A 15704-nucleotide genomic window follows, 5' to 3' on the forward strand; every position below is an offset into this window, starting at 1 on the left:
TTCCCCGGCCAGGCGCCTCAAAGGTTCCGGGCTCAAAACGTTCCGGGCCGGGGACGGCGAGGCGGGGAACACCCGTCCGTTCCCACTTGGAAGCGGGGAGTGTGGCGGGGGGAGGCTCGTCGGCCCTCAAACAGTGGTTTGTCACGCTCACCCCGAGGAATTTTGTGCGTTTTCAAGCTGAAGAGGGATAATCCGAAGTAAGAGAGGCGTAAGAGATGTGCAGCCGTCGTGCCTGTTAAACCAAAGGCATAGTGACAAACCCTGCTGTTTGTGAATGCCCGCGGTGCCACAGCTGATAAAAAGCAGCAAAATCACCCGTTGTAAAGCAAGGCGAGTATTTGCCTCACGTTTCATGGCACTCCAGATATGCTTATTTGTACTCTTTTTGTAAACTGATGGAAGATAGACGCTTTCCTGTGTAGTCTTTTAATATACAAGCCTGCACATGCTGCAGACGTTATAGCAGTCCCAATTGAAAAAACACACAATGACATGTTTAAAGAGTACTTAAATGGAAAGGGTTTTTTAAAAACCAGTTTGACCTGTCCGCAGTTCTTCAGTGGAGCAGTAGTTCAGGCAATGGGACCTACACATACAAACTCATGGGAAAACGCTCTCTTGGGAGGAGAACCTCATATTTAGCGACATAAACTCAATTTAACAATGTTATTTATTAAGCGTTCCTGCTCTGTTCTCAGCCATGTTAATACAAATCTTCAACAGGTGAAAAATAGTGACGAGGGTTTTTTTGTTTTTTTTTATTTCCATCAGTACAACAAAGCACTACTCAGTTTTAGGACACTGCAATGGATAAAAGTTAAATAGGGCTTTAAGCACAGCAGCAAACAAAAGTTAGCGAATAAAGTAAGCAGGATGTTTTCTGTGCTTTGTAGGTCTTGCTTTTCTTTGACTTTAAACAGGTGGGTTTTGTTGTGGTTTTTTTTTGGGGGGGGGAATGGAGCTAACTCACTTTCTGTTCTCAGTGAATTCAGCTCTCCACTCTGTTTTACAGTCTCCCTGTGAAAACATGGAGCAATATCCTTGCAGTTCTAAAATGAAGAGACTAAGCCTGCTCACTTTTTTTTTTTGTTGTTAACCCTTTACTGTTTTTTCTTCTCTAGAAAACCAATTTTCTACCTCTCGTTATTATGCACACAAGGAATCCCATGTCTACACAAGACAGTTTATCAACATAACTATCAGTTTCTGTCTGACCAGTCTTATTCCAGAAAAGGACAGCTTTTTTTTTTTTAATTTAAACCATTTTCACACCAAACTAATTAGAAATACATATCGTTACACACATGTTGAAATATACTGGGATAGTTTTGCTGATGAATTTCTTCTTACTGACAAATCCTAATTGCTTCTGGGATTCTAAGCATCCACGTCACAAGGATTCTAAGCATCCACGTCATACTTTTTATTACATGTAGCATGTCCAACAAACCTGCCATGTAGATTTTCCCTGTGTTCTTCCTCAGCATTCAAGACCTCTGTCGTGCAACGCTTCTTCAGACTGTGCTATTTGTAATCCTCATTTTCCAGCAGCCAGAAGTTTCAGCTATTCTTGAGATGCAGCTGTCACCTTATCCTCACAGTGTATTTCCCATAAATACATGCTGGACCTCTGTGCAGGCTTTTTTATCCTATTACAGAGCAAGAAGACACCACGGTGTTCCTACAATAAGCCCTCCACTCTGTCCTAACGCAAACTAATAATAGTCTGATGGCTCAGGGAAGAATTACTTACAGGTCAATTCAAGCTAACCCTTCCATAGCTGTATACAACTGAAGATATCGCTTACAGTGTAAGCAACATCGCACCTTCAGTGAAGCAAAACTGAGACCGAGGATCTACCTTGTGCTGGTGAGAGGATTTAATGGTGTCCAGTACAACCGCCTACCTTGTAAGTACAGAAACCCACTGTGGAGGTATTTTATTTTTATTCCATCTTGGCAATGTTCTATAGAATTATAGAATTGCCTAGGTTGGAAGGCACCTTTCAGATCATCGAGTCCAACCATTAACGTAACACTGCCAAAACCACCACTAAACCATGTCCGTAAGCACTGCGTCTACCCATCTTTTCCAACACCTCCAGGGATGGCGACTCAACCGCTTCCCTGGGCAGCCTGGTCCAAAGCTTGACAACCCTTGCAGTGAAGAAATTTTTCCCAATATCCATCCTAAACCTCCCCTGGTGCAACTTGAGGCCGTTTCCTCTTGTCCTATTGCCTGTTACTTGGGAGAAGAGACCGACCCCCACCGCTCGACACCCTCCTTTCGGGTAGTTGTAGAGGGCGATGAGGTCTCCCCGTCAGCCTCCTTTTCTCCAGGCTGAACAACCCCAGCTCCCTCAGCCGCTCCTCACAAGACTTGTTCTCCAGACCCCTCACCAGCTTTGTTGCCCTTCTCTGGACCAGCACCTCAATGTCCTTTTTGTAGTGAGGGCCCCAAATCCGGACACAGTACTCGAGGTGCGGCCTCACCAGTGCCGAGTGCAGGGGGACGGTCACTTCCCTACTCCTGCTGGACACACTGCTCCTGATACAGGCCGGGATGCTGCTGGCCGCCTTGGCCACCTTGGCCACGTATGTGGCAGACTGCACGCCGACCTGGGTCTACAAGTTTCTAGCCATCAACCATTTGGTTTGTCCAGGCATTAGACGTGGCAATAAAATAAAAAAACCAACAAAAAACCCTTGAGTCTATTTTGTATAAATACTGAGCTTTTTACACAGCAGCTGGAATTATGGCAGCGACACCTGTGAGATACTTCCCTCTTTACAAAGGCCGCCCGCCCGCGCCCTCCACTCTAAGAAAAGCGGAAGAGGCCTCCTTCTAACCGGCAACTACTTTATAGGGCAGACGAATCGTCCGTCCGCGGAGCAAACACCGCGACGACCGACGGGGTCCGCGGCCCCGAAGGGCGGGAAAAGCCAGGGGCGGGGCCTGCGCGAAGGCCGCGGCCCCGAAGGGCGGGAAAAGCCAGGGGCGGGGCCTGCGCGAAGGCCGCGCCCCGCGCATGCGCCCCCCCGCCCCGGGAACAATTTAACGCTCTCCCGGCGGGTGCGGGAGGAGGGAAGGGGCGGCGCCTGCGCAGTGCGGCTAAGCGCGCACCTTTTCGCGACGCTCGCTGAAGCGCTAGAGATGCTGCGCGCCGGGCTGGCAAGGAGCTGCCGTTGCCCTGGCGGGCTGTGGAGGAGTCCCTGCCAGGCTGCTGGTGGCAGCGCTTCGCCGCGCTGCCCTAGAGCCCTGAGCGCCGCTTCCCCTGGCAGCGGCGGCGGGGCGCGGGGCGGAGGCGCTCCCCCGGCAGGTAGCCGCGCCGCGCCCTTCTCCTCAGCCTCCCCTCCCTCGCCCCGCCGGGCCCCCCGCGCCCGTTGAATCCTGCTGGGGCTCCGAGGCGCGGACTTGGAGCCGTTTAGCTGTGGGGGGCGGGCGGGCCCTGGAACACCTGAGGGAGGCTTCTGACGCCGCCGCCCCCTCGCAGCACCGCGGTCCGGCCTCGGGGGCTGAGCCCGCTTCTCCGGTGCCGCCGGGGGGTGACCGGCCGGCCTTGGTCCGCTGCTCGGCTCCCTGCGGGGTTTTGGCGAGTGCAGCCGTGGTGGATTTTTCCCAGCGGCTCTGCCGGGCCGCCGGCAGCCTGCGGCGGGGAGCGGGTCCGGTCTCCGGGCGGCGCTGGCCTTGGGGTGGGGGGGTGGAAAGCGCCGTCAGTCTCTTCCTGGGCCTGTGGTTTTTTTTTTTTTTTTCTTCCAAAGGTTGTAGAACTCTGAACTTCGTACCGTTGTTGTCTCGTTTGTTTGTTTGTTTTTTTAAATTAAAATAAAACTAAGCTGCAACAAAGTAATTTTCCTCTGGCTTTCAGATTCCTCTGTTATTTAATGGCATAACAAAATACTAACAACTGTGTTGATGGCGTTAGAATCAGGGGAACTCAGGAGTTCTCTTTCCCAGGATGAACGTACGAAGTGCGTCCCCGGTTGGAGTGTGCCTGTTGATAGTGGATTAATCCATGGTAGTGATGGACTCGATCATAACTTGCTGCATGTATGAATCAAAATATTGACTGTGCAATCAAAGTAGAGACAGTATTTTGTGGAGTGGTCTCATCTGGAACTGGATGTAATTGGAATGAAATCTAGGTATTTACTGTTAATTTGCATATTAAATATACTAATCAGCTCTCTTCTCAGTGCCCTCTTTTGTCACAAGTATAAAGAAATGCTTTTTTTGGGAATATGACATGAAATTAGCCTCTGATCTATAGAATGGTCTCTGTGTTGGTTGCTTATGCATTGGTGCATTAGACCAACCTACTGAGCTTAACTAAAGAGTGTAAATCATATCGAAAGTGAGTAGATCTATTTATTCTTTGTTAAAGTTACTTATAAAATACATATAGCTGTCTAATTTACAGTAACTTCAAGCATCATGGGAATAAAGAGTTGACAGATAGCATATAGTTAGAGCTTGGAGAGTGATTTTTTTTTTTTTATCATCAAGTTACTGGAATAATTAAAAGTAAAAATACAAGAGAAAACATGAGTTTGTATTTTAGAGAATTTAGACTATTGAGACAGAAGTCCAACAAAAAACACTCTGTGGGTAAAGTTTAACTTTGTGTATATGCCTGATAGGAGGCTAGTGAGGTGAGGGAGGAAAAAAAAAGGTATGCTTCTGGTCAATACTGATTAATTCTGATCTCTTCTGTTTGTTTGTGCTGTGTCTTTGTTTCTTTTTGTTCCCACAATAAGTCGTTGGTAGTACTCTGGTACTCAGGCTCAGTGTACCAGAACTGCTGTTTCTGATAGTCAAAAGGCTTTCTATTGTAATCATTTTAGCAAATTAGTGTCTTGCTGGAATGCAAATCTAGGTCCCATAAGTTGTTTTTTTTTGTGAATATCTGTGTGACTCTAATGCCTCTCTTTCTCAGCTTTTCAAAAGCAAGCTTTTGATCTCTCTTCTTTCTTGCATTTCTTCATCATTGTGGACATCAGCGTTATTTATTGTCATTAAAAACATTTCACAATGATCTGTTTGTCTCTGAAACAACGATTGTACTCTCCCGTTCTTTTCCAAGTATTGTGAGTCCTAATCCCTAAATGGAGTGTTAGATGTTACCATAATGTGAGTGATACGGTTAGTAAGGCTTCACGATTCTTAGTTATGCATAAATGCATATTTACAGGCTAATCTTAACACTTTATAGGCTTCTTTGAGAAATATCTTTATGGATTCCTGCAACTCGGCCACAGGTAGAGAACTTGTTGGCTCTGAAAAGTTGCTGCTGTTCTGGTACTGTATCTGTGATAAATCTAAGTAACTGTAAATGCGGGCTCAGGAGGAAAATAAGTGAGCCATTGACTAAGAGAGTGCAGCTTTAAAAGTTGTGGAAAGAACAGAGGAAGATGGACCCTTTTTGTTAACTTAAATGATTTTTTTTTTTTTTGGGAGCTGTACTTTTCAGTAAAGCTGTTGCTTACATATTGTCTGTAAACACAGAGTAATGCCATTGTGAAGGAAATAGTGCACCCAGTGCCTTAACAGACAAGCATGTGCTTAAGTGTTTGTTCAACTAGAGCCAACTTAATAAAATTGAGGTTACGCTGGAGGATCTGTGGTGTTTACCTGACTCTAGCAGAAATATTTTCCTCCACCTGGAGCATTCACTGAGGTGTGCAGCGTTGAAGACAGGTGGCAGCCTAAGTTTTCCTAAAGGCTTTGAAATATGCAAAATACATGGCCGTCCCTAGATAAGCACACTTCCATCATGCTGCTTGGTCTGTATAATGTGTACAATATGTGTATTAAAACCTGTTAAACTCAAATCCCTCTGGAGTGATTGGTAATGATTGAGGAAAATGTCTTGAAGAATCGGATGCACGTGCTCTCATTGAGAGCAGTACAGTGAATGAAAACGTTTTTAGCAGAAGCCTTGAAATCACAATGCTGCTTTGTATCTCTATGGCTTTTTTATTTTATGTATGTATATATATCTCCATCTCCTTCTTACCATATATACAGTAAGACAGGAGGGAGAGTTATGTGGGTGGCTCTGACCTGATGGAGGGAGTGGGGAGCTGGTGACACAGGCATTCAGTCCTGTATGACTCGGGAGGTGCACCACACTGCCCTGCATGCACTCAGGGACTGTCGTTCTTTTCTCTTTCCTACTCTGTAAGGAAGTATATGCTTGAATTATTTTTTTTTTTTGTGTGTGTGTGTTTCTTGCCCCCCCCCGCCCCCCCCGGGTGCAACTAAAGACAGTGAATTAGCAGAAGATTACCCAAGGTCACCCAAGAGATAGTTGACAAACCTGTGGTCTAGACTATGAGAGTGCTTGCCTCGTCTGTGATGCTTATTGCCACTGCTGTTGTTTCTTAGAAATAGTCAGGTTGGAAAGGGTGAGGGAAAGAAGGAAAGCGTTGCAATTTCTTAGTAGTTATCTTCCATGTGCAACAGCCATTGGAAGTTAAAGATAGAACGAGTATTTCTTTGGTTCATATATTCTGTCTTCAGTTTTGTAACCTCTTTTTTGAAATGCAGATATTCTTTTTTGTGTGTGACGTATGTGCATAGGTCTACATGGGTCAAAACACTTTGTGATGATACTGTGCTTCACATTGGTCTGCTACCCATTAGTTTTAGTTTGTGTCATTCTGATGTTGCTTGCTATGCTTTTATTGGATCTTTCTTAAGGTCTTTAAAAGCTATATGAGTGTTTGTGGAAGGCACATATAAAAACATCTCTAAAAAGTAGCTTTATGGTAGAATTGCTAGGTGTTTAGAACAGGTTCTGCAATGTTAACCATATGGTTTTCCAACTTTGAAGGGCTTTACTAATGTACTACCTGTGCACAAAGCTTTATTATTCTCTATTTGGGGAGGGACATGAGGGAGGATGGTGGGATACTGTCATAAAAAAAGTGTTTCAGACTAACAATGAGAAACATATCTTACAAAAAAAAAATAATTCAAGAGTAAGTTACTATTTTCTGTTTTTTGTCAGGTGCTAGTAATGTAAAGCCATTGGATGGTGTGAAAATTCTTGATTTAACAAGGTTTGTGTTTTGTCTGTAATTTGGAACAGGCTGGCTAGATGCAAATATCCTGATAGGAAAAACTAAGGAAAAAAATCTTTTTTTTAATATTACAGGGTGCTCGCAGGGCCGTTTGCCACAATGAATTTAGGAGATCTAGGGGCTGAAGTTATCAAAGTGGAAAGACCAGGTAAGATTTTTATTTATCTGTTTTAGATGTAGGAAGAACTTGGTGTAGTTTAACAAATAGTTATTTATGTATCTTAAGTAATACATGATTGAGAATGCAAGATTGAAAACCTTTGAAAATATATAGAAGGACAATATTATGTTTATTTGGTGATGTGTTTTTGGTGACGGTGTGCGTATGGTATTATGCTAAGAAATAATTAATTTTGTAGCTATTTGTATATCTGTTTGAGCCAGCAGTTCTCAAGTTTTATGAACGTTTTACATCCTTGTACTATTTCTGGTGTGGTGGAGAACTGGTTTTTAGTAGGTTCGCTTATACATGTATGATTTCTTGCATTAAACTTAACACTGTGCTCCATATATGGGCATGTTGATCAGAAGTAGTCTATGTGTATATTTAGAAAAGAGTGTGACAAGGTTGAAGTTGTAAGGTCAGGTAACTTTTTCAGATTATTGTTATTCATGTACAAAACAATACTGAGTCACCATTTGCTAAAGTGCCTTATTCCATCATTCAAAACTAAATTGATTTTGTTTGAATTGTTTGGACTCCACTTAGATTTTAAATTGGGCTTGTGAATGCTTAGGTGTATGGTGTTTTTTGTAATGTAGCGAGAGGGTTAAAACAGAGTTTTTAAGTGTAGTGTTTGGTGTACAAAATCTAACAAACATACACGTCCTTCCAGCAATTAGTTACATAAGAATTGTGGGAAAGGTGTTTGGGAATTCAGAATCTTCAGCTCAGTCCCCTCTGAGCCAAAACATCTTAGATAATTTTAAATAAAACTTAAATTAAATTTAAATACAGCCCACCACTCAGGACTAGAATACTGATAAAATGACAGTCACTTTAATTTTGGGAACAGAAACTCCACCTTCTATTTCACTTTTTATTATTAGAAGTAAGAAAGGTAATATGAGCATTTACATTATATGTTGTTTGTTAGCACTGCTTTGGTGTAATATAATACAGATCTAGTGGGGCTGGCAAGCATTTTGACTGGTAGAGTATAAGGTGACTTGGCATACTCTATCAACTTTCTCCTGAGAATAATTTTAATTGCTAATTAAAAATTACCGTGTCAGATAAATCTTTCTTTCTAATTGGGTGAGTGAACAAAAGATATTTTCTGCCTGAGTTGACTGTATCTTTGAAGTCCAGGATCTGATATTCCCGTATAGACGGAGATGGGAGCTCATTGGAAAAGGGAGGTTTCTGAATTTGCTTGAAAGTCGTCATGCTAGTGCTGAAAGTGTCTGAGGTTAACGGGCTTCGAGCGTGTGTTTTCAGATGCAGAAACTTGTGTAGCTCCTTCTGAGTCTGACTGGATGGCCTCTGGGTAATTAGCTTCATAAATAGAACTTATTTTATTTTTATGTATTTTAGCTTCTTTTTAGCACATACACTTCTTATTCAAAGAGTTGTTGAGGACTGGGTAATGGTAAAAAATGCTTAATTCTTATGAAATAACCACACTTCTTAGTTTGTAAGGCCGTACAAGAAGAATAACAAATTGCATTTGGTTCTCTTTTAGAAATATTCCCTGCATTTGGCTTTCAGTTTTATACATCATTACACATTTGAGGCATGTAATTATGCCGCAGCAGCTGCACATTATGTCATCTGTTTTTTCCTTCTTTAGGTTTCTGTGTTTTAAATTTCTTTTGGTATTATTAGTTTTTAAATGAGCTAGTAAAGATAATTACACACTAGAGATACTAAAACATGTTACATTCCCTATATTTTATTTTAAATAGGAAATATTGAATATTTGAACACTTAACAAAACATTGAATGTCTAACAAAAGTCTTATCACATCAAGCTATGGGTCATCTTTGATCCACTCACTATTGTTTCAAACTTTTTCACTTTTGTGAGAGGGCAGGAGGTACATCAGTTTTGTACTATCAGATGAGACTGACAGCGGTATTATTCCAGGTGGCTAGGTAGTGGGAGTGGAGCAATGTCAGAGATTAAGTACGAAGTAACAGTTGTGGGGACTTGCATTCTAGCTATTAGAGTTTTGTTTTGTGATTGAAGAAGGCCAGCTTGAGAATTCTGAATTTCAAACATTTTAGAAAGTCAGTAATCGGCTCTTTCTGTGAAAGGATGCCTAGTTTCACAGGAGTATTAAACCATAAAGGATTGTAGCCACACTAAGGTCCTACATAGAAAGTATTACTAAAATGTTTTGTTTTGAATGGCTTGAAGTGGTAACATGCAGAAGATATTTCCCCCCCCCCCCCCCCCTCGAGCTTCCCGCTTGGACCAAAATAGTTCTTTGAGATACTAAAAAGTGCAAATGTTGATGAGTAATTTATATGTTTGTGCAACATTCACCACAGTTGATCTTAAATGGCTGTAGACTTTTGTGTTACCATAGGGTATAGCATAATTATGAGAGTGGCTATATTATATAAGACCGAAGGTCCTCCAGCTTGTTTCTGTCTTCTGTGTTGGCTTGCTAAGGGAAGTTTTCACTTGTGAAGTTAACAAATAGATAAAATCTACATATTGAAATAGATATAGGAGTGTGCATGCTTGCTACCACTTGGGATGATGATTATATCTGCATTTGAATTTAGCTTTAATCCTAATTAAAAAGATTGCCAGTCGTAGTTTTAATACTAATTAAAATAGATTGCCAGTCTTCGTGACATTTAAGAAAGGTTTAAAATGGGAAATTAAGCATAAATGATACAGTGACATCAGTGTCTGCAGCTGCTTTAATGTCATCCTGCCTTCCTGTAAGGCAGGAACATTTCTGGAAGGGCTGGAGGTGGGGGATTGCACCAGCTATAGCAACTGCTGCTTTTAGTTGGTGTTCCTGCATCTTAACAAGTTGTTGCAGATCAGTGGTATCTTGACCTTGTGTCCAGAGTGTTTCAGGAATAGTTTATTGACCATGGGCGATGTGTGGCTCAGTGCAGGGCGAGAGCTTCTAATAAAGTCTTCTGGACTGCCTAAAAGAATGTCACTTTAGTTCTCCTTTAAGTTTAAAAAAACTTAAACAAACCCCATCCCCCCAAAAAAAAACCCAACCCCAAAACCAAGCCGCAAACAAAAACAACCAAAAAAACCCACAAATACATTGGTAATGTGTGTCTATATATTAATATTTTAAAGCCTAAAAGTAATCCCAACACTGGCAAACACTGTGTTCGCTTTTCTTAATCATGTTCACTTTTAGGTGTTTTTTTTGACATAAATATCCTATAATAGATATTAAACTTCTTTTTGTCCTGCCTGCTAGATGAAGCTTAGGTGGTTTAAATATGATGTTGGAGGAAAACTTTATTCTTTTTATTTGTTGTTAGTGTGATTTTGGACAACTATGAAAATGTGATGATATTTCTTTCAGGAGCTGGTGATGATACAAGAGCCTGGGGCCCACCTTTTGCTGGAACAGAAAGTGTTTATTTTCTCAGTGTCAACAGAAATAAAAAGGTAAATGGAGTGTGGTATTGAACATTAGCCTATGTTTTCTGTGGTTATAACTGCAGACATAACGCTTCTCCTTTGTTTGATTCTTAACATATATAATAGAGCAATAGTTACCTTGGCATTAAGCTATGATGAGTAAATTTCAGGAGAAACCCAAAGAGTTCTTTTGAACAAAAAAGGCTGCAAAACTCTGCTATGGTGTCCTGGTCAGCTGAGGCAAATGATCTTGCCTCTCTCAGTTGCTGGTGGAAATCGACTGAAAATGGACCCTGCTGAAAGTAAGGGTTATTTTATTTGAAGGGTCAGTTTTTTCAGGTGCATCAGCTCAGTTAACCTACATCAGCTGGAGCTGAAGGAGAGCAGGTGTCGTACTGCAGTTCTGTTGGCTAAAGGTAGCTTGTGAAACTTCAGGATTAAGATGAAGTTTCATGACATGCCTGAGCTACTTAATGGCTTGTTGCCATTGGGACAAACGTTTCTGGTATCCCCATGTGTACTTGCAGTAGTAGGTGCTGCACAAACATACAGTGAACAGACTGCAGCTCAGCTCCCAGCTGCGCATCTGTTAGATGTTTTGGTGCTTGTCTGATCCATGGATGAGACAGTTCATCTCTCTTTACTGACAGAATTTCTTTTTGCACAGGGGGAGGCAAGGTGTGTCTTAAAATTTACTTGTTCCATTTAGCTGTAGTGTGAAACTTGACTGGTGGTTATGTTTAGAAGAGGCTGATAATCACCAGAAGGGCTTTCACATAAATTACTGTTGTATTTTTTTTTTTGTCCCCAGAGTATTGCGATCAACATGAAGGATTCAAAAGGAGCAAAGCTAATCAGAGAGGTAGGTTTTGATAGCATGCAAACTGTGCCTATTTTGTATTGTTTTGATCCTGAGTTAATACAGAATAAACTCTGCATTTCAAGTGTTAATTTGATATTTGAACTTAAAACTATGTATGTGTGCAGTAAACTTGTTAAATTATAGTATGTAGCCTCTATATTCGGTGCTTTTGGGCTCAATATTCAGTGTGATTTCTAATAATTTTAGATAATAAACTTAGATGAAAATGTCTTTAAAAACTTCAAATTAAATATTGTGAGGAAACGGTTTAACAGCCTAGTGCTTTCCTTTTACTGTTGCTGTATTTGATCTTGCTGTACTACTTCATTAGAAAGATTCAGGCTGAAGTGATCTGATGAAGTCAGTGAGCAATTTACAAAGAGGAGATATTGGGCTCCACTATCTGCAGATTTTTTAATGTTACAGTATATTCATGACTTCGGTTGCTGTGCATCTTTCTGAGAAATACTGTCCTTAAATAAAAGTTAATGTTTATTTCTTTTTTTCAGTATTTGAGTTTGGAATGTAAGGGTATTTTAAGGGTGATCCGTTTTTCCATTGAAAAATTAATAAAGGCATCATATTTCACATTCTGTAAATCTTGTGCTTTGTCATCCCTTTTTTATTTATTGAGAAATAGAAGACTTGCTACTTGCTAGTGCTGTGCTTTTAGCCCTGCAGTACTAACACATCTAAGAAGGTGAGCTGGCTTCTGTTACTCTTTGTTTCAATATCAGTTCTAATCACTTCTGTTTTCACAGTGAGACTGTTACGTGTCATGCAATAAGTAGAATTTGTCTGGTAGTATTTTTTGTTGGGAATATTGCATGAAATGCAAATAGATTAAGTTGTCTGATACTTCTGACCTATTTTCTTCTCTGTCAGCTCTGTAAAAGACACTTCATATGGAAATTTTTGGAGTTTATAAGCCAAGGATTCTCCAGTGCCTTTTCTCTTTGCAGACCAGAACCATTTACTGTTATTTGTTATGAAGTCGTATGTTTATCTTTTAAAGGTTTTGGAAATAGACACTGACATTTGGAATAATTTTGCATGGTATAACACAGAGGTGGTTTTGGATAAACTAGTCACACTCTAAATAAGGGCTATAAAAATTGCTCCTCCCACATAAGACAACTAGATTTGTTCCTTGTTATTTGACCTTTAAAAATGGTGAAAGAAAAACTATGTAAAATGTCCACTGATTGCACGTGTGTGGGCTGGACCTGTTTGAAGAGTTAAAGGTGGCCAGGCCAGTGAGTCAGGATGAGCTGGATAAAAGATGGCTTCAGTGTAAGCTGCTTATGTGACTGCCACTGGTTAGGAAGTTCCCTTTTCTCAACTTGACATTGGTGCAGGAAGATTACTGCTTGATTCTGTTTTTAAATGTATAGCTTTCTGCCTGCAATATGGAGAGTGTTTTTGTGGTCTGTGGAGATGAATAGCTGGGGACTTAAGAATTTGCAATGTAATTTTTGTGCTTGAGGCTCAGGTGTCTGGTTGAGTTCAAATCCAGTGTGATTTTTAAATCAAAGCAGCAACTTTCTTCTCCCTCATTTGTCATTCAAGAGCAGCATGCTCTTGCTCAGCTCAGTGTGGGGCTTCCCACTCTTTTCCTCCTGGTCAGATCTCTTGTACCACTGCAATGTAGAGCTATCACAACACTGAAGATAGGATAGCTGGTAGTAATAGTATTTAGGGCTAGGGACAAATGGTTCCTCCCAGCAGCAATATTTTTTCCTTAGATTGACGTCACTGAAATAGTCAAGCATGTATGAAAATTATTTCCGAAGATGTGATTTTACAGAATTTCCAGTGGAAGAACTAACTCTGTTAAATGTTTACCACCCTGGCTGTGGAAATGAGAAGATCCCCAGTGGCAAAGTTCTTTCACTTGTGAAGATAAAGCTGTGATGAGAAACCTAACTCATGGAAAAACTATAAAGCAACTGCAAGATTTGCAGAACTGACCTAAAAGTGAGGACAGACAGTGTTGTTGCCAAGTCATTTCTTATAGTTTCTATCCTTTATTAAAAATGCTTTCATAACCACTACAGCTTTCTGTTCCTTAAATCAATGGCATCCCTATCTGTGATATGGCAACATAGCGGACTGAGGTGATGAGGCATTATTGAAATGTGACTACTTGTGGAGTTGTTCATCATTCTGCTTGATTTAGAATGGTACTTTTTGGAAGTATTTGGTGCCGAGGTCTTGGCATTCCATTATTGCATCTCAAATGGAACCAGACTATAACTTCTTCTGTTCATAGTTTTGTCAAAATAAAATATGTAAAGTAAAGCTGTCTATAACAGGCTTTTTGTTGTCAGTTGTTTCCTGGTTACATCAGGACAGATGTGTATAGAATTGGGCATGGTTCAGCAATGTATTTGAACTATGTACTGTGTTAGTACATTTGAACAATGTAGTATGAAAAGTAGTGTTCATGTCTATAAAGTAATTGATGTCAAGAAGAAATTCCAGTTTGCCACACTGGTTACTCATACATGAATATGAGTTGTGTCCTGAGCCTAAGCCCTACAAAGAAAAGTAATAAGGTTATAATTTTTTTTTTATTTAGAAAGGTATCATGGTTAGAATAAATTTTGAAGAGGGCACATCTCAGAATCTAGAATCATATTAAAAGCAAAGGAGCAGGGAGTCTTCAGGTTGATGCCAAAAGCACAGCCTTGATAATTCAGTCAGTAGTATCAAGTGAGCTGAATAAATCTGTTCATCAGGAGTTCTGGCTGCTTTTCTTCCTTTGGCACAGCACTACAAAATGCTTGTCCAAGGGTCAGCTCTTTCAGAATTACATGATTCCCACAAAATTATTCTTTGGTTGTCTTTTTTTATGTTTCTTTTATTCTGTGCCACTTGTAGCCCTGTCTTCCTTCCTAATGCTTTTGGCTCACTGTTAACTGCCTTCCAAATATTTGTATCTCTTCCTGAATGACATTTATTTTTTTCTCTTCAGTGATGGTATGTGCACCAGTCCCATGCTCTGACATCCTTATGTTGTAATAAGGCTCAGCATCTCTTCAGAGCGTTATTCAGCAGTTATTGCCCTAAGCTCTTCTTAAGAACCTTGAGGATGCCTTTCTCCTGAGTATTTTGCCTTAACTAATTAACTCTTCTATTTATTCATTAAGAACTTGGGAGAATTCAATTGTCTGGGAGCTGATAGCATTCCTTCCCTTCCATTGCCTTTAGCTGATAGGTGAGCATGTCTCATGCATGCTCTCTCACTTGATAAAGCAAACTATTCACACAGATCATAGAATCATAGAATCACAGGGTTGGAAGGGACCTCTGGAGATCATCTAGTCCAACCCCCCTGCCAGAGCAGGGTCACCTAGAGCAGGTTACACAGGAACATGTCCAGGCGGGTTTTGAATGTCTCCAGAGTTGGAGACTCCACCACCTCTCTGGGCAGCCTGTTCCAGTGCTCTGTCACCCTCAGGGTAAAGAAGTTCCTCCTCATGTTTAGGTGGAACTTCCTATGTTCAAGTTTGTGCCCATTGCCTCTTGTCCTGTCCCTGGGCACCACTGAAAAGAGCCTGGCCCCATCCTCCTGACACCCACCCTTTAAGTATTTATAAGCATTGATAAGGTCACCCCTCAGCCGTCTTTTTTCCAGACTGAAGAGACCCAAATCCCTCAGCCTTTCCTCATAAGAGAGGTGTTCCAGTCCCCCAATCATCTTTGTAGCCCTTTGCTGCACCCTTTCCAGCAGTTCCCTGTCCCTCTTGAACCGGGGAGCCCAGAACTGGACACAGTACTCCAGGTGCGGCCTCACCAAGGCAGAGTAGAGGGGGAGGATGACCTCCCTTGACCTGCTGGCCACGCTCTTCTTGATGCATCCCAGGATGCCATTGGCCTTCTTGGTCACAAGGGCACATTGCTGACTCATGGTCATCCTGTTGTCCACCAGGACTCCCAGGTCTCTTTCCACAGAGCTGCTCTCCAGCAGGTCAGCACCCAACCTGTACTGGTTCATGGGGTTGTTCCTTCCCAGGTGCAGCACCCTACACTTGCCCTTGTTGAACTTCATAAGGTTTCTCTCTGCCCAGATCTCCAACCTGTCCAGGTCTCTCTGTATGGCGGCACAGCCTTCCGGTGTGTCAGCCACCCCACCCAGCTTGGTGTCATCAGCAAACTTGCTGAGGGCGCACTCTATCCCC

At 41.6% G+C, this 15704-nt stretch overlaps 1 protein-coding gene across 9 annotated transcripts in view; it reads left to right on the forward strand.

Moving 5' to 3' along the window:
• Nucleotides 1-3084: 3084 nt before the first annotated feature.
• The window catches only part of SUGCT (succinyl-CoA:glutarate-CoA transferase), a 336115-nt gene continuing 323495 nt past the window's right edge, over nt 3085-15704 (forward strand). For 8 of the 9 annotated variants that reach the window (XR_012585571.1, XR_012585572.1, XM_074575598.1 and 5 more), the window contains exons 1-5: nt 3085-3320; nt 7014-7065; nt 7161-7234; nt 10600-10685; nt 11470-11520. Coding sequence is in view for 7 of the 9 variants with exons in the window: in XM_074575598.1 (XP_074431699.1) it covers nt 3155-3320; nt 7014-7065; nt 7161-7234; nt 10600-10685; nt 11470-11520 (429 nt within the window). In the remaining 2 variants the exon portion in view is untranslated. The remainder of the gene's footprint in view (nt 3321-7013; nt 7066-7160; nt 7235-10599; nt 10686-11469; nt 11521-15704) is intronic. The other variant, XM_074575606.1, reaches the window with a different exon arrangement.

This window comes from Larus michahellis, chromosome 2, assembly GCF_964199755.1.
Source record: "Larus michahellis chromosome 2, bLarMic1.1, whole genome shotgun sequence".
NCBI classification, from domain to species: domain Eukaryota; kingdom Metazoa; phylum Chordata; class Aves; order Charadriiformes; family Laridae; genus Larus; species Larus michahellis.